At 35.2% G+C, this 26,817-nt stretch overlaps 1 protein-coding gene across 6 annotated transcripts; it reads right to left on the reverse strand.

The window, feature by feature from the left end:
* Window positions 1–353: 353 nt before the first annotated feature.
* On the reverse strand, window positions 354–26,609 carry AP1S2 (adaptor related protein complex 1 subunit sigma 2). 6 transcript variants are annotated; one of them, XR_004318163.1, is made up of 7 exons: window positions 26,453–26,609; window positions 24,106–24,284; window positions 18,066–18,174; window positions 17,326–17,463; window positions 13,512–13,606; window positions 2,767–2,775; window positions 354–1,909 (listed from the first exon to the last, which is right to left on the reverse strand). XR_004318163.1 is itself a non-coding variant. In XM_032475597.1 (6 exons), the coding sequence occupies exons 2-6, from the start codon at window positions 24,282–24,284 to the stop codon at window positions 1,862–1,864; spliced, it is 483 nt and encodes a 160-aa protein (XP_032331488.1). In that variant the 5' UTR covers window positions 26,453–26,609; the 3' UTR covers window positions 354–1,861. The 6 variants fall into 6 exon arrangements, 4 of the variants coding, with proteins under 4 accessions (XP_032331488.1, XP_032331489.1, XP_032331490.1 ...); XR_004318162.1 differs by lacking the exon at window positions 2,767–2,775; XM_032475597.1 differs by lacking the exon at window positions 13,512–13,606.
* Window positions 26,610–26,817: the final 208 nt, after the last annotated feature.

The following is a 26,817-nucleotide window of genomic DNA, read 5'->3' on the forward strand; positions in this document are numbered from 1 at the left end:
GACTAGCAACTTCATTTGATGGTAGTTGTTTCCTCGTTCTTAAATATCCTCCATTTATTATTTTATTTTCCTATAAAGATCTTTTTCCAGAAATCAGAGTATACTTAAAAAAAAAAAACTTATTTTAGTATGTAGAATTTCTATCTGTAGTTAATGGGCAGTCACTTAACTATCATGTTAACCAAAGTTTTGATTTGCTACTTATGTTAGGCCTTAGTTTGCAAATACCAGTTCATTTCAGCAAGTGTACTAGCACCTCCAGTTCATGGGGGAGACTCCAGTTGATTTGGAATACCTTTGATTACCTGGAGTAATTTAAGTTGCTCATTCATAGAGTAGAAAAGTCAACTGCATCAAGGTTTTAAAAGCGGCATTTATTGATTGATTGAAAATAAATGTGTAGATAAGTAGCATGGACTCCACATTATTTTTTAATGAGCTTGAAGTACACGAAGTTTCCTTCAATCTTCCACCATTTATCTTGTGTGTGCTTTTAACAATGGCCACATTCAAATGGAGGTGAATTTTCAACATTTTACTCAAAAAATTTTTTAGATTCTTCCTTTAGCTCTTTATAGTTTGACAAACTTGGAAAGAGACAGATAAAAACACACTGCAGTGGTGTACGTTGAACATTTATTATAACTAATTGGCGATGTCATAAGACAATGCTCACGTGGCCTGAATATTGGTAACAATCACAACAAAGCTTAATCCAGCCCAGCATACAAATGAAAGTGTAAACTGTGAAGACATGTTTACTGTGAAGACATGTTTACATATATAGAAGTATGTATAAAAGTGACACTGAAACAACTGTATAGCCTTAAAAAATATAGGGCCCACTAATGCCATTTTATCTCATTCAACTCAACTTTCGCATGAAAGGTGGTGTTTATGACTTCTGATAAGTAGACAGTGTCGTGGAAGGGAAGGAAGCTGCCCTAAAGTTTGCTCTATTTCTAAGTGGAGAGAAGCAATAGGGGAGCAAAATAAATCTGGCTATAACAAGCACCCTTGCTTTAAACAATGACTTATGCAACACTTTGTGAAGAGAATAACACACTTTTCATAAGAAACTGTTACTAAAAATCCCTGGTAAGTCAACATTTCTGTTTTATTTTGGGGGCATCAAAAATAATCCAACTAAGTGACTAAATGATTATGACCACAAAAAATTTATCTCAGGAGTCAAATATTCCTTGGCCTTAAAAATAACATACTTACTATTATTGAAACAGCTGATCTCTGTTCCCTGTCCCAGGTTCAGAAGTCTTTTAAACAATTTTTAGTGTAAAACAGCATCATTCCATTTTAGTCTTTTGCGTATTCCCTTTGTTTTAAGTATTTAGTTTCTAATAAGGGTCTTTGGTATAAATTTATTTTTCTTTAAAGTTTCAACATACAGTGAAATTTTCCTTCATTTGATACGTGACATGTCAATTCCCTTTATTCTCATATATACTGAAATGCGGCACTGGTCTTTGGTTTCATAAAATCAGGTTTCACATAATTTAAGTTTCTTTTGCCAAAGACAGTAAGTAATAAATTACCTGATCTTGTCATTTTCATAGATGCACATAATCAGATTAAGAGAAAGAGACCTATAAACTTTAAAACAGGAAGAAAAGTTACTTTTCTTTTTCTGCATTCATTCTAATTCCTATGTAAGTCCCTTGTTATCACTTGATTAACCAAAGTTCCCTTTAAAAAAAAATTGTGTAGGCCTGAATGAAGCAGCTTAGCAGAACAGTAATACTGACAAGACGTCATCTTACACCATTAGCTAACATGGACATGAAGGCAGTGATCATCTACAGTGTGTGAAATGCCACAAGAAGTCATCAACAGGGGAGGAGAGTTATGTCAGTCCGATTTCTTCAAGAACACTACGTGGGGTTTCAGCTTCCTGTGGAGGGAAAATGTGAGACTCTGGTAAGCAGATCCTGGGAGGGCTGAGAATGTGAAATCGACACGGAAGGCCATGCAAGTTTCACTGAAAAACGCTGAATGCAAGTAGTTCAGCCGTATGGCACTTTTACTATTGAGAGCTACTGTCTATTTAGCATTTTACGTCCCAAACATCAGAGACCACAAGAGGTTATTTTCAACATGCATTAAATACCTATTGATAACCTACCAACGTGCTAGGCTCCATTGCTGCTAACACAAAAAGCAGTCAAACTCACTGCAAACCCACTGGCAATTTAGGAAATCATTGCTACCAACATTTCTACAGGAAAGGTAAGTTATCTTACTGTTAAAATCCAAAAGCTCCCCTAAACAAAAAGCAGGGAAAACCTCCTAAGTTCTCCCCATTCTTCACATATTTTTATTTTCCATGCTTTTTTCTTTTTTCTTTTGAGTCACATGCATTTACAGAAATGTCTTCCTCTCTTGAGTTTTTACTCAGTTTTGGACTTAACTGTCCTCAGCAGCAAGGCTTCAGGAACTCCCCTTTCCAGAGCTCCCCAGAGCAAACAATGCCTTCCGTGGAAGCAATATTCAGGAAGAATGCTCTGGGACAAAAAGCACTTTTGTCCTATGTAACAATGAACACTCATTTTTAAATGTCAAAGAAGACTAAACAAAGCAGCCATACCACAAAAAAAAATTTTTTAATTCCCAAACTAGCTAATTTTGTACATCACAAAATAAAAAAAGGACCAAATAGGTCAAATTTCAGGTATTACTAGCAACAAGTTTGTAATTAAAAGGCATACTAGATTTTGATAAAGGAAAACAATTTTGTATCTAATAACTTACTTTTGCATCCTAATTGTGGTGCAGCACAAAACAAGGAAAAGAAAAATTAATTAAACCATAAATCCATACATTAGATTTAACTGTATGTAAAGCACTACATGGAATGAACTTAATTGTTTAAACTCCATGGTCTGTTTCCTTATTTGGGAAACAAGGATCATAGTACTTACCTTCGTATGTAGAGACTAAGGGAAATAGGCTTAGAGCCTGATTCACAGAAAGTGCTAAAAAAAAAATTAGCTGATCCATTACACAACTGAAATCTTAAAGAAGGTATTTAGTCTTACTATAAATTAACTCTCTATATAAAGTCCATATGATCTTTTAGTATGTTTGTATATTAATGAAAAATGGGTAAAAGTTGCTTTGGTGAAAAAAGGTTATTTTTTATTAAGTATTCTTGCCCCCCTAAAGTGAACCTCAACCTAACCAGGCTACAAACCTAAATATATCCAGAGGACAAGAAAAGTTAAACATCACCATTACAATCTGCCAAATACAGAATGGAGGAAATTCTACAGTATGTATAGGTGACTCAGTTAAAAAAGAAAAAAAAAAGGTAAGGGAGGGAAAAAGCAGAGGCGTTGTTAAAGATTAAGAGAAACTTAGAGACCAGATACAGTGTGAGCCTTGTTTGGAATCTGGTTCTAACAAACCGATTATAAAAATGCATTATTCAGACAATTAGAAAAAAACAAACCAAGAATAAGATATTAGGAATTACTGTCATTTTGCAGGGGGGGGGGGTTGTGGCACTTATCTCTTAGGGATACAGACTGAAGTATCAAAGATGAAATGATAGGATGTCTAGGGCTTGCTCTAAAATACTCAGGCAAAAAAGGTGGAGTAGGGTGGGGTGGTGATTTATGAAACAACTGCAGTATTGAGTTGATGGTTGTTGAAACTGAGTGACTGAGGGTTCCTTATATTATTCTATTTGCATGTCTCAGAGTTTTCATGATATAGCTTGTAAAGAAAGTTTCATGGAAATGATGCAACACTCCCAAGAGTGATATAAGCCAATCTCTTTCATTTATGTTGAGCCTTAAACATTAAATATACTGCAAGACTGACATCTGAATCACACATATTAAAGGAGACAATTTAAAAATAACCATTTCCATTTAATGTTAAATAATTTTTAAAATGTCATACAACCTTTAATGTACCTATTAAAAGGATGCCTACATTGAATTCTATTGAGTTAATATTCTTAGCTTATCCATGCAAAAATGTCCCCCCATCCTATTCCCTGGAGCTGGTCAGATTTTCCCTATGTGCACTGACTGTCTGCAATCTTATATAGTATTTCTTGAAGAGAACCGTGTTGCTTATCAAATATGCATTATTTCAAAAATCTGTCCTTTCTAAAAGGCTTAGATTGAAAGTATCACTTACACATTTTATTCCTTTGAGACTTGCACAAATAGTACATTTGAATTTTTTTACCAATTGTATTTATAATATAAAATTAATTTTCACATATTCACACTCAAACTGTAGCTCAAAATTACCTAGAAAAACTATTATATAAAGTAGTCAAATTTATAGAAACATAAAGTAAAAGGTGGTTACCAAAGGCTGAGGGGAGGGGAAGTAAGGAGTAGTTGTTTATAATGGGTACAGACTTTGTTTTGCAAGATGAAAAACTTCTGGAGATCTGTTGCACACCAATGTGAATATACTTAACATCACTGAATTGTACACTTAAAAATGCTTAAGCTAATAAATTTTGTTATTTTTTAACCACAACTTTTTAAAATTACCTGTAAAAACTAAACTATGAAATCTATTTTTTATCAAAAGGATAAAAAAGTCATTCACATGAGACAGTACATGCAATACTTTTATTTTAGACATGCAAGGAAAGCTATTTCAGAATCTACTAATTTAAAGCAAGCAGCTGTATACAGATAACAAAAGAAGCAACATTTTGTTACAGCTTGGCACATAGCATCCAAAGCAAACAGGCATGAGACAATGTATATTTATGCACCATTAAAACCAGATGAATGACAAGTTGAAGGGCTGGGGGAGGGGTAGAGGGAAAAATGGAAATGAAGACCAATGTTTCCCAATGCTTTCAACGTATAATGCTAAATTTCTCATTTGATAGCCCATCCAGGTGCTTCAAATGTAATGCAGTACAGTGAGAATGGTAAGAATGGAAATAACTGATCTGCATACCTGCCTAATACACATTTTCACATGTCTTCTTTTAGTGGTAAACCAGTGTGAGCATCTGTTGAATTTACTGTTTAATGGTAGCTTACTTAACTCAGGCTTTAAGCTCTCTAGATATAAACAATGAATTATTTCATCCTTTCCCCTTTATAATAAAATATGTTGCATGTTTTATTAAAAGTATACACAAAAATGATCAATATTAAAGGTTTTAATATTCAGAAATATAAAACCATATTTAACAAATCATTAAGTATCTAAATGAAGGCAATTATAAAACCATAACTAATAAAATATTGGTATTTAAACAATATTAGAATTTGAACTATAGAAAATAAACTCCATATTAATACTCTGAAAGGGTTACTCACTATTGAATAGACTTTCCTGACATAGCTTTCTGATAGTTCTTAAAGAGACTGTTTGATACCGTTGTATATAGCACAAGTGTGATTCAATACATGTGGTATTACAAATTCCTTAAAAATTGTGAATGTTTTACATTAAATAGTGTATAATAGTACAGATTTTACTTTCTTGTATTATTTCCAAATACACTTTTATGTGATACATTAGAAAACAACAGCTCATACAGACTGTAATATAATCACCCTAAACATAGTACTGCCCCCTCAACATGTGAAGACCAAACCATGCTATACACTATGGCACTGCTTATTTTGACCTAGCATTTCAGCTATATTTTCTTTGGTAAATATTTTAATGACTGTTAGGTTTTCCTCTTACAAGATTAATCACAGATAGTTCATAAATGATGACATGTATGTGTTTTAGATGAAACATTACTCAAAAGTCATAGGTCATATTTTTTCAAGAAAAATTAAAACAGTTGTAAGCAGGAAAAAGTTGTATCAAGATCACATATAGAATGAAAATAAAATAGAAAAGAGGATAGAAACAGGAAAAATGTTACAATTGTAAAAGTACTGGTTCTGAAATGTTCTATTATTACTATATAAAGTAATCAGTCACCAAGCTGAGGATATTTTCTTTCATAAGCATATCAGCTCTCTATTTCCTCTGTGAAATTCTGCACACACGATGAGTAGTCATTTAGTACACAGGGACATTAAAATATTCATGACGTGGCTACAAAAGAAATGCATATATTCTTACACAGTATACAAACTGACACAGACACAATCAGATTTCTAGAATGTTTAGTACGCAGTAAAGAAAACTTAATTGAAACTTAGAAGTTTGTTTTTAGAATATTGGTTTATGGTACATTTAACTTTTAAATGATGCCCCAGAGTTCAGACTCATTTTTTATAACTTTACTGTATATAATGGTAACCAAAATGATGGCCTATGTCCTAGAAAATCCTAAAGTACTGTGTTTACTAATAAACTGAAAAGACTTTTCAGTGTAAATCATTTGGTCAATACTGAGTTAACTGAAAATCCAGTTAGAATACTCCTTCCCACCAGTGTTCAAGTTCATCAGCATTTTATTACACAAAGCAAAGGAATGTCAATCCCTTAATGAAAATCATTACATCCTAAGGTGACCATTAACTCTTTTACAGATCCTAAAGGAAAAAATGGAAGAGTAGTCACCCATTTAGTATTTTAAGTAGCAATGGAGGTTTTTAATGGTTCACTTAGTTAAGAAAAAAAAAATCTCAAGACTATACCTCTGTGACTAAGGATATTACTTTTTAAATAATCTTCATGACAGATTTTAAAGGATTCTCCAAATAGATGTTAAATGTCTATGTCTACAAATGTACCTAAAAAGATGTTTCTCACATCAACAAGGTAACCTGAAGTGAGATTTTAAACTGATCCTAGAGTGTACAGCAGAGATGAATTTCTAGGGACTCCAAGAACTCCCTGAAATTAGAGGTAAAATGAGGTACAGATTTTCCTGAGAAGAGGGCCCATGGCCCTTCAGACTCTTAAAAGGATTATACCTTGCCAAAAGCCTTATGACTCAAAAAAGTTTAAAACTGCTTATTTGAGGGCTTATAAGATATCCTCATTTTAATATTTATTCAACTTGGCACTCTGAAATGTTAGGCTACAAAGCCATGTAAACTATTTCAATAAAATATGTAACAGATACTTATATAATAACCATTAAATACAAAAGTATCTGAGGAAAAAAAGCCAGTTAAATCTTAATCCTCAGATAATTCCTAAACAGTTTAAAGATAAAATTAATTGCCTTTCTTCCTCCACTTAGAATGTTGTGGAATGAAGCAGCAAGCTAAAATAGTATTAATAATAAATTAAACCCCTAAATGCTTCATTTTCATGAGGGAATTCTGTTTCTGTTCAATGGCATTAATAGTACTTTTTTTTTGTCAATTAACTCTTAACCTATTTCAATATTCTCTATGTAAAAAAATAAATTATAAGCCCCAATGATAGATCATTATCAGAGCAAAATTCCCTATGAAAATATCAGTTAAATGAAATAACTGGAGACTATCCCTTGGGATTTAATGTAGTTAAACTTTTCAGGTAATGCTAAAATATAAGTAACAAACTTGACAAAATTATAATTACAAAATGAATATATGTCCTACTACATTTTGATGCATGTCAGTACTCCAGCACGTATTCTAGTACGCTTTCTTAGACCCAATGAAACTCTTGCTGTGATACATAGCCTCTGTTTTCTGGAGAGAGAACAAGAAAAGCTTAAATCTATCAAATAACCTTTCACCTAAATAATACCAGTACTTTGAGCCTTTATATTATTATACTATAGCTTTTCATCTTTTTGTTTTCCCTCTTAATTTTATACCACACCATGTAAAAACCAACCATGGAGAGCTTATGCCTACGCCATTAAAAGAAAAGAGAAAAGTAGTTTCCCAAATAGGGCTGAGTACACAGCAGTTCCTCCCCAGAGGTGACTGACTATAAAACGAAAGAGAACAAACAATTCTATAGGAGCAATTCTCAACTGTGACTTCCCCAGGCATTTCTGACAGACCTTTTACTACTTTCAGGAAAGAAAAGGATTGATAAACCAGCCAAACTATTCTTTACAGCAATGATCCTTATTACTGTACTTAAACAAGAAATTAGCATCCAATCAATTGTGAAGAATACTCTCCATAGGTAAAAAAAATCCTCTTCCTTGGAAAAACATCCTTCAAGAAGAAAACAAACCCTAAAATGCACAAAAATAAATGTATTCTTTTACCACTTTTAAGTTGCTATAACATATTTAAAATAATTCCCCAGTTTAAACTGCTAGATTCTGAAAAAATTGTGCTATAAATGTCTTAATGGCCACTTAATATTAAGGTTGATTTTTTAGCTAAATGATAGATACACTCATAATTAACAAAGTTATTTTTTCTCTTATGTACAAGGAAAACATTATAGTAGATTAAATATAACTCCGGTATTCCACCAGTACATCTTATGAGTCATGGAATAATTATAGTAATTAAAAATTGGGGAGGGTGAGAGTAAGTCTGTTAAAATACACACAAAGGACCAGTGCAGAACTAGACCTACTGTCTTCTTTTACCTAGCAAATTGAGTTTAATGCACTGAAACGTCAGTGATTACGTGGGAATAAAGGCCAGAGTGAAAATAGTGAGAAAAAATTTTTAATCTGGTTGTATTACATGAATACAAACCACAAACTGCCCTTAGTACAGATTCTTTGAAGACTTATTTTCTGAATAAAGATTAGATATTATTTTCCATCTGAAATGGGCCTTCAGTCCTGGGCAAATCACTGATTTGCTCCCAGTTAAGTCAGTCTGTTCCAAACCCTCAACATTTTCAAGTTATCTACCCCTTCTTTCTCCTTAGTTCCCACAGCAGCTCTCCTCTAATGTAGATTCTCAAAGCCAAGAAAACAATTTTCAATTCTGCTCATCCAACTCATGAGGGGGAAAAAAAAAACAACAACAAAAAAAACCCACTACAGCACTAATCTGTTATCTCCTCATACAGAGGAAGAAAACCAATGCTTTTGATTCCATTTCTATTCACCCTCCCAATATACTTTCCCCTTTATTCTATTCCTGTTTTTCATCATGCTCTGCACTAGCTCCTTCTCTTTTAGTCTACATGCATGTTCAACTTTCCTCCATACTAAGAATAATCTTTTTCGATTCCCTAAAAAAAGGACCAGATGTAGTGGGAAGGTTAGGATAACAAACAAAGCAGAGAGGAATTAAGTCACACCTGTTCCTAAACCGCCTACATTCCTAGGAAAAGACAAACCTCATTGCCTTAAAAATTCCCACTCACTCTACTAGGCTGATGACTCAAAAGTAAACTGATCTGGTAAACTACAAAAAAACTGGTAAGCAAGCAATTACCTGAAGGTTTAAGTCTTGCTGAGATGAGAAAGGCTTAAATAGCATTAGTGGTACTGGATCCAAAATTGAAAACCTAGTCTCCTGATTTTCTCTTTCTAGTACACATTGTGGTCAAAGAAAAAAAATGTACATTTAATAAATATATGTAAGTGTAATTTGAAGTTACTGCTCTATTCCAGTTTTTCTTGTAAAGGGACTTCACTTGTTCTTTGCACTACAAAGTAATATCCATTGTCCTTCATGTTCTAATACAATGGTCCTCTTTATTGCCTCACTGAATTACTGTGGCAAAATCCTTCCTCTCAAGTCTGGAACCCTATTCCTTGAGCTAAAGACCAAAGGGCCACAGAGTATCCAAACTCACTAAGATCTATTTTTAGCAATGAATAAAAAGAAAAGAACTGAAGGAACTTTTATAAGGTGTCATTTAGATGACAGGGCTCACGGTGTCTTATTCATGAGCACTTGTGAGACACTAGGAAAGTTGAGTTATTTTTTTACATTAAGTTAGCAGTGAATGGCAAGAACAATATGGTTGCTCCAGATGAGTGTCTAGAATGGCCTGAGGGCACACCAGTGCTTCAGTTTACCTGCTGAAACTTTCTTTTCAGCAAATTCTACTCTAGTTTCACCTAAAGGAGCAACACAATGTAGAATCTTCCATTGACACAGCAGCATTTTATCATTTTAAAACATTTATAAATTTTAAAAAATTTATACTTCAAATACATGTTTTACACTTCTAGAAAATGGGGTAGGGGAAACCTCAAACATCTTCAGAGGTAACACCATTAAGTAAATGTCCTGCTCCTAGATCTTTTCTTACTTGATATACCTTGAGTATCTTTTTGTATCATTATACAGAAATTGACCTCATTTCTTTTATAGCCAGGTAACGGTTTCCTGTATGGCTATACTGGAATTTTCTTAACCTATTTCCCACTGATGGACATTTGGGTAAGTTCCAATAGCTTAACATTATCCTGAGCATGCATCTTGGTGCACCTGTACATTTCTAATGGACATAATTCCTTCAAGTATAACTAATGGGGCAAAAGGTGTACACATTTAACTGTGTACACCAAACTAATCCTCCAAAATGGAATACAATTTGAAGTGCCCATAAGCAGCAATTCTTTGCCAATCCAAGAAACAAACCAAAAAGAGGGTCTAACTGATACTTTAATTAATTTACATTCCCTTAATAAAAGGACCATTTGTTTTTTTCTGTCATCTGTGAACTACTTATTCATATCTACTGCTATCTTTTTCTGTTATGCTATTGAGCTGTTTCTATTACATTAGTCTTAAAAATAATAATGGGGATAACTTAACTATATCTTACAAAATCCTGCTCTAAAACCTGTTAGTGATGAAGTAGGACAAATAACTTTCTCTGGCAGTTAGTTTACTTTTTTAATAAAAAAGCAAGATAATTAAGTTAGCATTTCTAACTTTAGACTGTAATAGACTGTAAACAAATAGTTTTAGGCATATTTTAGAGTAATTGTATTTGCCCTGGTCTTCCATTTGGATCATACTTGAAATGTCCTAAATTTAATCAGCATTTTCCAAACATAAAAGATTTCTTGGAAATCACTGAATTTCAAATATTCAAACTCTGAATATCTTTATTAAGTAAATTCTTTAAGGTTAATAGGATACAAAAGAAAAACAAAAAAGGCTATATGTACAATGTAAAGTCTATATATACCAATTCTGGTCACTTAAACTATTCCTCTTAAGAAACCATCAAATTCCCAAGGCAGACAGGGAAATCAGCAGAAAATTCAAAAGTGTTTTGTCTGCAGGGTATGCTCAATTCTGTTTCCAGGCAAAAACTCAATTACCTTAATAGATGTTAACAGATTTGGTTTTTGTTAAGGAAATTAAATTATATAGTGATATCCCATAAGCTTTGCTGTGGGTTATCTCTGGTTACCGAGTAAAAGTAATTTGGGTGAATCACAGAGGTGATTTTTATAGCCACTTATGTGTTTTTGAACACGTGTCCTTGTTTCACAGTTTTTAGGTTTTTTTTCCCCCACCCTACTTTTGATTCATTTCCAGCTGGTCATTTATAATCTGGACTATATATTATATTGAAAAGATGTAGCAGTCCATAAATGTAAATGGAACCTATAAATGAAATCTTTACATATTTCAGTGTTAAATTAAACCTTTTCTGAACCTCAGCACTATTGATACTTGAGGCTGGATAATTTCTTATTCTGGGAGGGCAGTCCTGGGCACTGCTGGATGTTTAGCAGCATCCTTGATCTGTACTTACTAGATGCCAGCAGCCCCCCACGATTAGTTGTAACAATCAAAAATGTGTCCAGACACTGCCCAATGGCACCTGAGAAGGCACAACTGCCCCACCACTCACCCCATCTGAGAACTAGAGTTAATCTAATTGTAGCTGGTTGGTGAGTAAGATTACATTCTAATGTGCTTGCCTGTATTTGTTAATTTTTCTAGAATGGGAATTTTTATTTAAAAAAATAAAGACAACAGAGGAAACAATAAAAGAAAATAAAAAAGAATGTATCAGTAGGGGGAAAAAGAACTCAAACGCTGAAATTTTTCAGAAAGTATTTTTTAAAGAAAAAAATCACGTCAAATTACTTCAATGAAAAAAAAAAAATCACCACTAACAGCTAGGAATACACTCTGCAAGTCCCTGTGCAGGTCCCAAACCTAGGGCTCATGTAATTAATTTAGTAGATCAGGATCAGCATTGAAAAAAAAGGAGAAGAGAATACAAAATGTGAGATTGTAAAACAAGAAATAAAAGTATTTACTTAAAAAAAAATTTGGTTTGTTTATTTAACCATTGTGATATAAAAACATAATACTATGGCTTGTCGAATACTTTTGAAAATCAATTTACAGTCACTGAATATTTTAAGTTACTTCAACTTTTCATTATTACAAATAGTCCAAAGTAGCAAGAGTTGGCTCAAAATGAATTAAAATTAAATCATACGGGGGAAATCCTCAAAATTCTGAAAAGCAGACAAAGAGCTCAAAAAACACATAAACATACAGCAAAATGTTTACAACCTGAAAACCAGTGACCAAGGACTTGGCCAAATTGTTTCTTATTAAATGCAAAGTAAAAGGTAAGATTTATTCGGCCTTCTGTTTTATCTATATCTACCCCTCTATAATTTCCATCTCAAGTATTATTGTAACTAAACCTCACTTATCCAGAATTTGTTCTAGCAGATCCCAATCAATCTTACCTATAAAAATTAAAATATGCTGGCATAAATGACTATAGCCTTGTTAACTTTTAACCCAAGTGATAAGAAAATGGTTTAGACTTAAAGGTTTTAATATAAACAAAAAGGTTTAGACTTAAAGGTTTTAATATAAACAATGGTAATTACAAAGGAATTACAGGAGTTTGTCTTACTAAAGCAAATCCTAAGAGAATTTTTATCAAAATGCTTTTTTCTGTTAAATTTTATTGTACATATTTGAAACCATGTTTTAAAACAATGTAAAATATTCTTGAGTTTCACTAGCATGCCCCAAAATTCTTAATTAGCAAGATTCTAATTTAAAAAAACTTAAAACTTATTAAAAGGCATAATGTTATTAAATACTTCAATAAGTACTTAAAATAATTTTACGTTACAAGATTCATTTTTTAAAGAAATCGCTTTTTCTCCTAAGATTCTTACCTTTCCATTTTTATGTAGTTCAACAGATTTATTAATTATACTTCCACAAAGATGTTGTATAGTACTAAGATATATCATGCAGCCCCAGCACTAAAACAAATCAAATTTTAGCAGCACTAATTCTCTGTAGAGCACCACTTTCTAGACAGGCAGATTAACAACTGTAAATCCAATAAATCTGTTCATGAAGTGGATCACCTCGAAGTAGAAGCAAATTCATGAGTGTAATGCTTGCTTTTGGTACCTCACTTATTTTTCATTTCTCAGATTACTTTAGTGAGAAACAATACCAACAGCAAACAAAGCTCAAAAGGAAAACCCCACAAATTTCAAAATGATGCTGTTAGTACAAAAAAAAAAGGTCGACACATCTCAAAGCGCTAATCAACACCATCATGCATCTACTGCTGAGGGTTAAAGCCCAACGCCCAGTATTTAACTATTTGATCTTCATGGATCAAGCAAGGACTTGAAATCATTTCACGTGCAACAGTCTATGCATAACACCCCATTTAATCCATGCCACAAAAATGGTAAATTTAGTAGTTACCAATAAATAAGTTGGGGATCAAAGGGACTAAAGCCTTAGACTGCTCTTTATCATAAGATATCCTCAGACAAACCTCCCCATTCTTCATTCTGGCTCTATAAAATTAAGGAGCAGAGAAAAACTGGTTAAGTACCTGACTTCACAAAGAAAATGTACTCTATATTTCCTTTGTCATTATGTTTATAAAATAAACCCAACTGTACCACTCCCCTGTGCCCTCCCCTCCCCTGCCAAAATCTAGCTTAAAATAGATATTTAATTGGTGGTGGGGAAAATGCACCCAGTATTGCAAAAAAAAAAAAAAAAATCAATTTAGTAATCTCAGCATGTTGCACTTTAATAATTTAAGCATCACGTTAAGTACCAGTGGCATGTTAAGAAAACATGTTTTAAATTCCAACAGTCAAATGTTAGAAATTGGAATAATGGACTGATTTTTCTGGGCTTTACCTCCAAATCTAATTATGTATTCATACAACAGAATACCAAAAGGAATAAACATAGAGTTTGGTCTAGAAATGTCAAAACTGAAACCTCCTTTACCAAGTAATTAAGTAAAATAAAAAAGTTATCTTTATTAATCAGAGTATCTGATATTCTAGCAATATTTACTCAAATACACATTTATGTTACGTTCTCATTACTGACTATAAAATACTAACAGAAAATCTACTTTATCCACTGACTGTTTACCCTGTTGGCCTATAAAATGAAGGACTACCTAAATAAACTACATGACGTTTATACAAATTGGATAAAAGGGAAATTTTAAAGAAATTTTTCTGAAGAAAATATACATTCTTAAGGATACAGATAAATATTTCACAAATTAAAAAAAGGACTAAAACCAAAATCACTTTGTAATTTGCATTCATCTTTAAGCCAAAAGATATTTTCATTATAAATTCAGTAATCTTTAGTGTTTGGAAATAATCAATTCAAGTAAAAGACCTGACACCAAATAGAAAAATAATCACAATATATGAAGAACTAGATTAAAATCAATCAATTAGGACTTCTACAAATCTAAGGCTGCATTTAGAGAAGTGTCTTTACAGCTATATCTACAATTTTGGAAGCAAAATCATTCCACGATGTACACTAAGTGAATATTATACCCTAAATTGTAAGACCAGAAAAGCTATTATAGATCCAGGCATTTTGATAAATCCAACAAGAAATAATTTGAAAATATTATTTATATTTATATATCTGATTAAAAATTCCAACTATTGATAATCTGGACAATGAAAATTTCCAACCTAAAAAGTAAAAGATGGCATCAGTCTTAGGAAACCTACTCTGTTCAGTATAAAAAAACGTCCAGGAGAATTATGAATTTCTTTACTGTATTACTGAGACATACAGAAGTTGGTATCTAAAACAGAATGTTTAAAATATGCATACCAAGAAAATACATGAATGTGGGGTAGGGTGGACAGAGCACAGTGGTTCAGATTTCATACAGCTCCAGAGTCTAGCGGATCTGGGTTTAGAATCCTGGTTTTGCCAGCTGCTACCTAAGACCTCACCAAGCCTCTACTTCATTTGTTAAAAAGGCTCTCATGACCCGCTTAATAAGCATTAGCTATCATCACAGTTCTTTTTGTTGTCATGGTGTCCAGACAAGTCTTTTTTGGCACTTTGTGGAATGCTTTTTCTCATCTTCTTCTACCATCTATTTCATGAACATAATATATTCAAATACTCTCCCAGAGATGTAAACTTGTATTATGTATCAACATATAAATGACTCTATTTTAGGAAACAAGCATCTTGTCATCCTGAATTTCCTGTGACAGTATGTTGGTGAATAATCTGAATAAACAGGTTAACTTGTTAACCTGAACAGAATAAGCTGAAGCTTAACTGTCCCGTAGACTTCAACTTGGCTTCATAAAGGCCTAACGTCACTCTAAATTCACAATGGACCAGTCACTTTCTGCCTTAAGACCTGAATAGCTAAAGTACGAGAAAGGATCCACTCAGACCACTGAACAGAAATTGTTTTAATGTAGTATCAACTTGGTTAATGTAAAGGTAGTCACAGATGAGAAACAGGGCCAAATAGCTCCCTTCCAAAGACAAGGAACTGTAATTAACAGTAGTCAGCTTTTTATTTTTTAAAACTAGGGTGAGATGGGGTAAAGAGAATTTTACATGAGACCATGGACATCCTATGCTTCTCTCTCCATTCCTACTTTCCCCAATTAAAGATATAAAAATACTACTTCAAAAAGGGAGACATTACTTCTTATTAAAATACTTTGATAGGTGAGATACACACACATTCACAAATAAACACGTAACTATAATAACTTTTTTAGCCCCTAGTACATTAAATACTCAATATATGCTATAATGTAAATTTAGCATATTTGTCATATTGTAGTCTATAGTGATTTTCCAGTAGAGTTTAAAAAACAATCCAGACACAAGGAGATATCAATGCCCTAAACATTACTTATATAGGCACCTTAACCACTGTTTTGGTAACTCAAGATCATTAAATGTACAATGCATTGTTTCATATTTAATATATGTTCCAGATAATGTCATCTCAACTTCAACAATTCCCACAACTGACCCAGTCAGTGACTGATGCAGAGGGATTACCAAGAGCTCCCCACTCTCCCAACTGAGGCCAACAGTTAAGAAGTTATAATGGAAAAAAAATTGCTGATTTAAAGCCTCCTTTAATAAATTATAATAAAAAAGACAATTACTCTCACAAAAACAGACTACATTTTTATACTGACTAGCTTCTTCTCCTCAACCTATAAACATTCAATTTGTTTCAAACCACAATTATGACTAAAGCATAATTCAACTTAGTACCTGAATTAAGGTATCATTAAGTTTTTAGGAAAACGTAGCCTTATGTATGAAATGTTTAACTTCAAGAAATGATGAAGGACTTGGAGGAAATACCAGAATATGATAGAATAGAATATAGTTCCATAATAATGAAATATAATGATCAAGGGAAGGAACAAATATGAAAAATTTCCGATTTGTGACCCTGGCTTTGACCTAATTTTTAGAAAAGTCTGATTAGTGAACAGTAAAATAAGGAGGTGATAACTTTAAAGCCAATTTTACAATATGAGCTTGTAGTCGGCACACCTGTTATTACAGAGCATCAAATATACAATTAACCCAAGATAACTGTAGAAATTAGAAAGTGAATGGGGTTTATCAATGGTTCCTGTGATATCAAGGCAAGACAAGAATACAGTTGTTTGACAGAACATGGTTTGTTATTTAAGAAAAGCAAAGAAGTAGAAATACTTTTTAGTTAATTTTGCTAATGCAAAACTAGAGGATTCTACACAAAGTGTAACTGTAACACTATGATTTGCTTGGCTACATCTGCAAGTAATGGACATGAGGTGAAAATATGAACCAACATGGAATGAAAATGCCATAATCTCACAGTCAACTCCTGATCATCCACACTAATGAGAAAAGAGGTTATCTTAAGTAATTTGGAACAATGGACAGAAAGTTCTCAAATTACTGTTACTTTTCCCATCTTAATGTAGTCTGTTCTCTAAAGGTTTGGACTCTGATGTTTTGGGGTCCAAAAATGGGCCATCAATACAACAGACCATCTCCAAAGTAAATGATCCATCCACAGATAACTGAGTTGATGTGACTGACACATATTCCAATCAATAAATTGCACATGGACACTACATGCCAAGCATGCTTCAGAGTAATTTCTGAAACTGTAAGAATGAGAGAAGATGACTGAGACTTCCCTAGCAAGAGCAAAACATGCTAATGTTAGTCAAGAGAACGAGTAGCTTACCTCCTGCAGTAGATCAGCCTGCTCAATTGCTTTAAGGACATTTTTCTTGGATGTTTCCTGAACTTCCCCTCCCAAAAGAAACTCATCCAAAATAAAATAAGCCTTCTCAAAATTAAAGATGATATCAAGTTCACACACCTGAAAAGAAAAAAAAAATTAAAGCTGAAGAAAGCAAAAGATCATCAAGTAGTCAGTAAAATCTGACCAGAGTGAATCAATCTTAATTCTTCTAAAAATGGTAACCTTGCTAACTAACCATCATTGATTTAGTCAGCTTAATTTTCAAATCTCAAGTACTTGAAAACACAATGCCTACAAGCTAAAAAAGACCATACACCTTGCAAACTCCTAACATGGGCAACTGAATAATTTTCTACTCACAAAAACTAATCTTTTGAAATACATATTCCTGGGTAATGTGATTATAATTGCTAACCAAATCTAAATTCTATACTAAGCACTTAGAGTATACTTATCTTTGCAGTTGGGCTACTTCCATTTCACTACTTTAAACCTCATTCTCACCAGCATAATTAAATGAGTAGGTCTGTAGGGTCAAGCAATTCTGGCAGTTAACTGACTAGGCACACTAAGAAATATAGTCATTCCTTCCCTCTCCCACCTTTCTTTCAAATAGTCAGAATCCCCAAAACAATCAAATCAAATAATAAATTTGTTACAGAAAGGGTTTTAAAAAAAATACTACAGCATTCAATTTACTAAAGCAAAATACTACTCACACTGCCAAAATACTTGTCAAGTAATTCCACATAACGATGAATTATTTCCAGGGTAATTAGTTCATTGTCCTGATCCTCAATAGCACAGCAAAAATACAGACTGGCATATCTGTAACAAAAAACAATGTGGAAAAAAGTTTACCCTATAATCATGTTTTCTAAATATATTTTCATATCCTACTGTGAAAGACCCCATGCTTATACAATTTATTTCCTTTTTACAACAGTAGATTATTTTTCTCCTAGACTATAGAAGTAATAAATGCATAAAAAAGAAATTTTGAAAAGTACAGGCAAGCAAAAAAGATAAAAAGTAACCACATCATCCAGAAAGAGTAACTTACTTTGTTCTTCTTCCTTTCTGGCTCCTTTCTATGATGAATATTCTAACACATAGCTGACCTAAATTGTTCTTAAGTTTACTTAAAATGCACTGTGTGACTAATTCAAACTACAAATAAACAGGAAAGAAAATAAACTCTCCACCTGAAGGACTTATTGAAGACACTGTAAACGTGAAGTTAATGTTCTGAAAAGTTTTATTGAAGTGCAGTATACACAAAGAGAAGAACACAAGTCAAACGTACAGCTCAGTGACTTTTCAAAGTGAACCCACCTGTGTACCAACACCTGGATCAAGAAACAGAATTATTACTGAACCCCTGAAGCCCCTCCCCTAACCTCTCCAGGTCACAACCTCCCACCCCAAGTGTAACTACTATCTTGACTTCTAACAGCATAGAATTATTTTTAAAAAAAGGTTTACAGGATTGTGGAATAAACCCCAAGAGAAAAAACAGCAGTTCCAAGTTATCACAGAAGTTAGAGAAAAGACAGGGGAAACTGAGGCTTGAGTCCTCAAATTTTCCAAATTCTACTCTGTTAAAGTTTATTTTCCCTTGAAGAAGGAATAAAGTTGGAAAACTCATATTCTCCTCCAAATTAGGATTCTAGCACATGGGACTCGGTTATACTTGATCCAAGGAAGCCTAAATTTATTAACATACAATCTTGAGGAATAAGGGACATGACCTAATCAAATCCTTGGAGGAGGATTAAAAGAGTATTTTCAAAAGGTTTAAATGTATTTAAGGCTTTTGAAAAGAAACAAAAAACCTAAAACACTGCAAACAAGTCTCAGTTGCCATTGTAATTTTCACTGAGGAGCATTTAAGTGATTTTCAGAAAACACAATGGGCAATTACCACTAGCAGCATTAACGCAAAATAATATGCTAACACAGACACAATCCCAGTTTTGAAATTCAATGAATTCTGGCTCTTCAGTATCAGAATAACTAGTATTTTCATAACTCTATTAATTTCAACGTTATCAAAAACATTTCATCTTATTTGATCTTTCCAACAGTAAGCACTACCCATCATCCTTGATTATAGAAGAGGGAAAAAAAAAAAAAGGCCCATGAGTACAGAGCCTGCCAAGTGGTTATACTGGGACAAGAAATCTGATCTTCGGACCTTAACTCCAGGCCTTTTCCCACTCTACCATTCCAACTCCCTTATCACACACATAAACTTTTGCCATGTCTATTCTACCTGACTTCTACATTCAGTAAGTTATTTTAAATGGTGGGTCTCCCGCAGTCTTAGAGAGAAGGTGTTCAAACGTGTTCATTTATTATCGTGAAGGACATAACAGGGCACCATCTCCAACTTTATTAACAAAGTGCTTCCTTTCTTTCCCAGCACTACCCTATGTTTTGTTTATGGTTCTAAAAGGCAATGGGATATTCCAACTCTCCATCTTCCCTAACCCATGCTCCTCAAATAAGACTTTTAAATTTGGGGAAGCTGATACAAATGACTCATAAATTATCTGAATTAAGAAAACTAAAGTTTAAAGGGACTGACATTAAAAAATGGTAAATAAAAACCAAATATGACTAGCTGACATGAACTGAGTGTTAAATAATCTAATTAGAAAGAATTTACTAATAGTCTGTGTCAGGTAAAATTCCTTTTACTGTTAATTTCAAGATTTCTTCAATGCTACTGTTAAGCAATCTAATACTTGCACCAAGCTCGCTCCTTCTTCACAGTACTGTCTCTTTACTTACAAATGAACAACACTTAAACGCTAGTCAAAGGTCCTAGATTGTATGAATCATTCAGAAACATTAATTTAAATATCATCGGTACTGATGTGCCTAAGCACCAACCGTAATATTTTAAAAACCCTGCAACACTATCTAAATGTTTGCTTTCACTTAGAATGGAAAAAGCTATCAAATTAAATGAAACCTTCATTGTAGGTGAACATCAAGTTATCAGTATTATAAGAAGGCACCTCTTTCTAGAAAGCTTAAGGAAGAAACAGAAGCAGGTAACATTGAGTCCCCACCCTGAGTAAGGCATTAAATGTTAGCTAAGGTCTTGGCATAATTTACCATTTTAAATTCTTATAAAAACCCTTCCAGAGAGATACTGTTATTATTTGCATTTACAGGAGACTCAGGCTTAACTGAGTAACCTTCCCAGGAACAAAGACTTGACTCCAGAGCCCAAGTTTTATATTAAAAACTATAGCCTAGAACTGTATTCAGTAAAGTAATCCTGCACCTGGCAAAAATTAAAACATATTCAAAGCAATATTTTGCGTGCTTTGAAGAGGGAGAGAAATAAGAATTGTTATACTGATTTAGTGAAAGATTACTAGGAGAACCTGAAGTGTACTCTCTATTTTTAGAACCAAGTGGTTTTTAAAAATTCAGTAATGAGCTCATTTTGTTTTCTTAGTGCATATTTGTAAGTCTAAATCTGAAGTAAAATTAATAATAGACCAGTAAGAAGAAAGGTATGTCTGGTTATTTTTAGCAGAGTAGATTAAGGCTTACTCTAATTACTGGCACTCAGAGAACATCTGAAAGTGCCTATTCTTATATTCAAAACACATGACTTCTCTCCAGTCAGCTAAATATCAGCTGACTGTGGGTGAGTGTAACCAAACTGCTCTCAATATTCCAATGGTATATGTCATTACAAATTCTTTTATTAGTAAAGAAAATCAATATAGTACTCTCAGACCTATTGAAAGCTAGTAATTTGTAGTTATATGTATTAAGACTGTAATCTATAACTTGCTACACAAAATAGGAATCAAAAAAGCATAGCATTTTCTGTCTTCATGGGATCTTCAAGAGCATTTATTTTAGAGATGAGGAAACAAAGGCAAAATGATTTGCTCAAAGTCACAAAACTAGCTAATGGCCCAGAGAAACAGAATTCAAGTCCCCAAGTTTTCAGTCTGTTTTTCCAGCTGTATTATCCTTACTCCCGCCCGTCACCTCTCCCTCCCCAAGATGGGTAACTAATGTGGAAGGCTCAGGGATGAAAAATGTGGATGAGACAATTTGAGGAAGGCAGACATAAAGATCACTTGCTGATACGAACAGCAAAAGTGCTAGTTCAGAATTTCTCAGGAGCTAAGTGGTAATTCTTTTGCTTAAAAGATCTTCTCTTCCAGCTGGACTAGAGGAAAAAAAATCACCGGTTCCTATCTACAAAAAATACGTCCTTAAGTTCTATAGATGAGGTTTTCAGTATGAAATTGGGGATGCATAGGAAAACTGATTACAAGTTCTAATTTTGTATGTAAACTTTATCTCAGTAAAGCTTTTTTTTTTTTTTTAGTGAACCTTTATTTATAGGAGCTGATGAAAGTATCAGAGTCAGGTTAGATTACCCTTTATAGCCTTTAAAAGAAAAAGCAGCGGCCTGTCCAACATGAATGGGCTGAATGCTGTGAACAGGAACACCAACTAGCGCTTTCTTTCCTTCTGTTTAACAAGCCATTTCCTTCAGCTGCAGGAATCTTGATTCATGGGATCGATTCCCTTGCTGGTATTTTCCTCCTCCACACGAGGGACTCCTTCCCCTATCTAGAAATAAGCTTAGGTCTCGCAGGCCGTTTTTTTAACCCTGTCTCCCACTCCTGTCTATGGTGGTTATCACCTCTTCTGTCCTTCTTAGCAAAGCTCCCCCAAACAGTCTACACTTGCTGTTTTAATGTCTCCACTCACACTTTGCCCCCTTTCTTTGAGAATTCCATCTCTACTGAAATGTTCAGATAGGGTACTCTGTGAAATGCTCACTGTAAAATCTAATAGATTCTTCAGTTTAATTGAACTTTATGCAATATTTGGCACTGGTGACCTTACTTTTTAAACTCTCTCCCTTTCCCCAATGTGACTGACCCTATACTTATCCTCTCCCCCTCTGCCTGCTGCTTGAATGCTGGTGATCTAACAATTTATGCCTAATTTCCCCCCAGACTTCCATGCCTATACCCACCCTGAGAAATTAGGCATCTGCAAATGGAAGTCACATGGGCTCTTCAAAGTCAACTTTCTACTAGCTCACCATTTACCCCATCAGTTGAACCAGAAATGTGGGATCACCTCACTCCTCTCCTCCTTTCACTACCCTCACTGCTTTTAGCAGTGACCAAGTCTTATAAAACTTACTTTACAACAGCTCTTTCCACCTGCTGAGCCCACAGCAGAGGTCTTCCTTCAGGACCTCCTGACAATGCAGTCTCCTAACAGATCCCCAGGAGCCAGTCTCAGCCTGCCCTCCACCCATTTCCCAGTTACAGGATCTTTAAAGAAATGCAAATCTGCTTCTTTTCAATCTTTGCCTCCAGGGTTAAGATTTGAGTTCTGGCCCCTATGCCAGTTACTAGCATCAGACCTTGGACAAGACACTCCCCAGTTCTCCTTTGTTTGTTTGTTTGTTTCTAATAAAACTGAAGTTGATCAACAGAAGTGGTTTTCAAACTCAGGAATCATCTCCTAGACAGAGGGTGGAAGCCAAGTGAGTAGACATGCAGTCCTGACTTCACACTAGCACCTCCACTTTCACTGGTTTCATTTAAGGCTCTATCCTTGGGGTAAAAAGCTTAAAAAAAAAAGTCACTTGACATCCCCCAGCTCTAAAATGCTGTGATTTTTCTCAGCAAATACAAAATCACCCAAAGATGACTAAATTCATTCTATTGTAAAGAGGAGTCTGGTATTTTAAAAATTCTAGATGTCCTATAGTCTTCATGACTTTCTCTGCCATCTTCCCCACAAACCCCACCCATACCAGAGTGGTTAAAGGAAAGCTGAGTTAAAACCCAGACTTCTCTTTGACTGTCCTTGCAGCCCATGCTGTTACTTCCCTGCAAACCCCCCAAAGGAGAGAATTTTTTATATGCAGAAACATTCTTATCTTAAATTCAGTAAATTATTCATACGGGAACAGGAGTGAGGAAGAAACAAAGTAATTCTATTTCTTTTAACCTGATTAGAACAGTCTTAAAAAATTTATTTTAAGGTATTAAAAAGTTTCAGATATCAATAAAGATGTATAACATTTTTTAAAAAGCTTACTGTTCAAGGCCAATCTATGAGTCATTTTGCAACATCAAAATTTTAAAAATCTGTTCTTGGCAAAATTATCTATCTACCAGATCTAATCACACCTCCGCCACAGCAACAAGTGTACTTCAAATTAATAAACACTACTAATGAACAGATCCTGTATATATCCAGTTTTTACACATCTATGATTGAAATGGTCTATGTATCCAAGCTGTTTATAAGCAAGTAAGAGATTCTACAAGTCAGATAAAAAGGCATTTCAAACATCAGTCATTACTTTACAGATTTGTGGGAAGATGTAGGGGGAGGTAAATGCTTATCTAAATTCGGAGAACTACTCACACAATTTAAAATACTGATCCTAGTTTCCCCTGCAAAGAAATGAATTCATTGGAAAAAAAAAGGTGATTAAGCATGAATTATCATTTATGCCTTTAGTTATATAATTCGTTTAAAAAATTCCATGATTTTATTGTTGCAGCCTGGGTGAACAATCAAAACAGAAGTTATTTTAAAAATACAAAGCTTTACCTTAAGCTTATTTCATCTATAGTAATCATTATTTACAAATATCATCCTCAAAAGCCTGCAATTTCCACATTATAAATGATTTAACATTTGATTCTATTTCACCTTTCTGATAAATAAAAATTATACCTTTTGTAAACAATTTTCAGATCTCGCCATTCAAGAAAGCTGCACATTTTAGGTTTCCGTGCTAAAACGGTTTGAACAAGTTCTCTTGTGATCTTTTTCTTCTCTTTGTCTGATAATGGGACATACCATTTCTGCAGTCGAAGCTTTCCCTGACGACTAAAAAGCAACATAAACTGCATCTGTTAAGACAAATAGAACCAAGATTACAGGCAATACTTTGATTCAATAAAGTTAAGATTAAGATGACAAGTTGCATAGACAAGTCTTAGGGAACAGGGCATTTAGCTAACAAATGATGAGAAACCATCAATATTTCTATGCCAGTTAAAATACCAGGAAATTCTTGTAGAAAGATGTTCTCACCAGATGTAAAACTCCCAACACGACCCTGTTCCATTTAAGTTTGGGGGGGGGGGAAGAGCACGGGGAACAGGCAAAAGTTTAAGTGAAAATTCTGAGGAAAAAGAAAGATAATTCTTGCAATTTAAGAAACTATTGTGCACCTGTGCTACAGGACTGTATATGCATCAAAAGAGAATTGTTAACATCTACTAGATTAGGTGCATTTCAAAGAAACAGATCTACTATTTTTCACCCTAAACAGAACACGCTGTTCTAGTTCCGAACCGAATTGCTTGTAGACAGACAGCTATCAGCTATCACTTAGAATGCTCTCTTCAGTGTATCCTTACATATTTCAAGCAAAACAAAAGATCTAAACTATTAACCAAAAAAGACTCACAAATGCACATTTTTCTTAATAAAAGCCTGATTAAGTATCCCTTCTCATCTCACTTTTAAAAAATTCCAACATAAATATACACATAATAAAGTGAGTTAATATTACCAAAGAGAATATAAACCTTTAAAAAGCTGAAATAAGAGCTACACACATTCAGATATTACATGAAACGCTTCATTTAAAGCGATAAAAAACAGCATCTACAGCTGGAGTGGATGCTGAATTCTAGTGTATTTTACACAAACTATTTTGTATATATTTATTTGGAATCTGCAAATGTTGATTAGCCTACATGTTCAAATTTAAAGAAAGTTCTTTGTAATTCAATCGGTCTTCTCAACTGCAAACAGATAAGCATTGTTCCTCCAAAGGTAATTTAAAGGTAGAATTCAGATATATATATTTTTTCTTCTAACTAAGTTCCTTTAATAGTGTTACTGCAAGTAAGATTCCAGCCTGACTCTTAATATTCACCACACCATACTGAATTGGGGTGGGGGAATTTACACGATCAGTTTAGAATACAATGGGCCCTAAATCTCGCTAAGAAATTACCGTCGCCCTTTGTAATGATCCAAACGGGCATCAATAAGATATTTAGAAATTTACGATGCGACAATTTAACTTCATTAAAGTTAAAAGTGGCTTATTACACCTCACTTAAAACGCATCACTGGCACGAATTAAACGAATAATATTCATGATATCAAAGTGCCTCACACAGAAGTCCTGTTAAGGTAGCAGCATTCGAAGGGGACAGCAAGTAAAGCATCAACTAGATAACGTTCAATGCAAACCCGTTACCAGAACTTGGAAAAAAATAGACTCGTATTTCAGGATCTCGGTGACCAGGAGGGCTGGGGGTTTGCTTTCGAAAGGAGTATGGACTCAAGGCAGTCTGTAGCAGGGTCCTGTATCCGTGCCACCCCCCGCGCCCACATTGTAGGACTAATAAACAATTCACTCTCCTTAAAACAAATTATATATTAACATGGGACGATACGCGATCGCAAGGCACAAGTATTCCTTTCCTCTAGTTCAAAACCAATGAATGCTTCGATTTTGCTACAAATCACAGGGCACCTCAATTCCTCGAGATTGGTATTAAAAACAATGGGCTCGGCCGCGGAGCGGGCTCGGGGCCAGCGTTTCTCGGTCCAGCCGTCTCCGATGCCCCGCCACTGCCCCACGGGGCCGCACTTCATCACTGACCCAGCCCGGGCGAGGTGACAGTTAAGGAGCGGAGCAGACAATGGCAACCGTCGCGGCGCAGAGGGCGCCCAGGGTGCTCCGCCGCCGCCGCCCCCCGCCGCCAACCCCTCCCGCAAATACGCCGCAAAACTTGAGGTGATTCCCGAACCACAGGTGCCGCGGGGCCGCCGCAGCGTCCGAGACTGGCCTCCGCATCCCGAGGCGCGGCGCCGAGCGGAGAGGGGAACGGACGCGGAGAGAAGTGAGTTTTGGGGCGCCGTGCCCCAGTGGCGGGCCGGGCGGGCAAGCTCGGGGTGGGGGTCGTCCGGGCGCTGGCGGGGCGGCGGAGAGCTCTCGCGACCCTCCCTCCCTGGTCCCCGTCCCCGGCGCCCCCACTCGCCTCCCGGGACTTACGGCGGCCGCGGGCCGCGAGCGCGGCGGGGCTTGGCCGGCGGCGGCGGCGGCTGAGGGCAAGCCCCTGTCGCTGAGCTGAGGAAGGGAAGCCGTGTTGCTGTGGGGAGGGGAGCCGGTTCGCGGAGGGAAGGCTTAGGCAGCGAGGGGAGGGCGAGCAGACAGACTCCGCCCTGGGGGCCGGACGAGGGAGGAGCCGGGGCTGCGGCGAGCAGAGGGGCGGGCTGGGCGGCGCGCTGGAAGCCGTGCGGTCGTCGCCAACGGCACCGCAGGCAGCTCAGGTGACCGCAGAATCCAAGGAAGCTGATTGGCCGCATCTCTACCGAGAAGGGTGGTCCGAGACCGGAAACCAGGCCACGTGAGCCGGA

Source organism: Camelus ferus, chromosome X, assembly GCF_009834535.1.
Source record: "Camelus ferus isolate YT-003-E chromosome X, BCGSAC_Cfer_1.0, whole genome shotgun sequence".
Classification (NCBI taxonomy): domain Eukaryota; kingdom Metazoa; phylum Chordata; class Mammalia; order Artiodactyla; family Camelidae; genus Camelus; species Camelus ferus.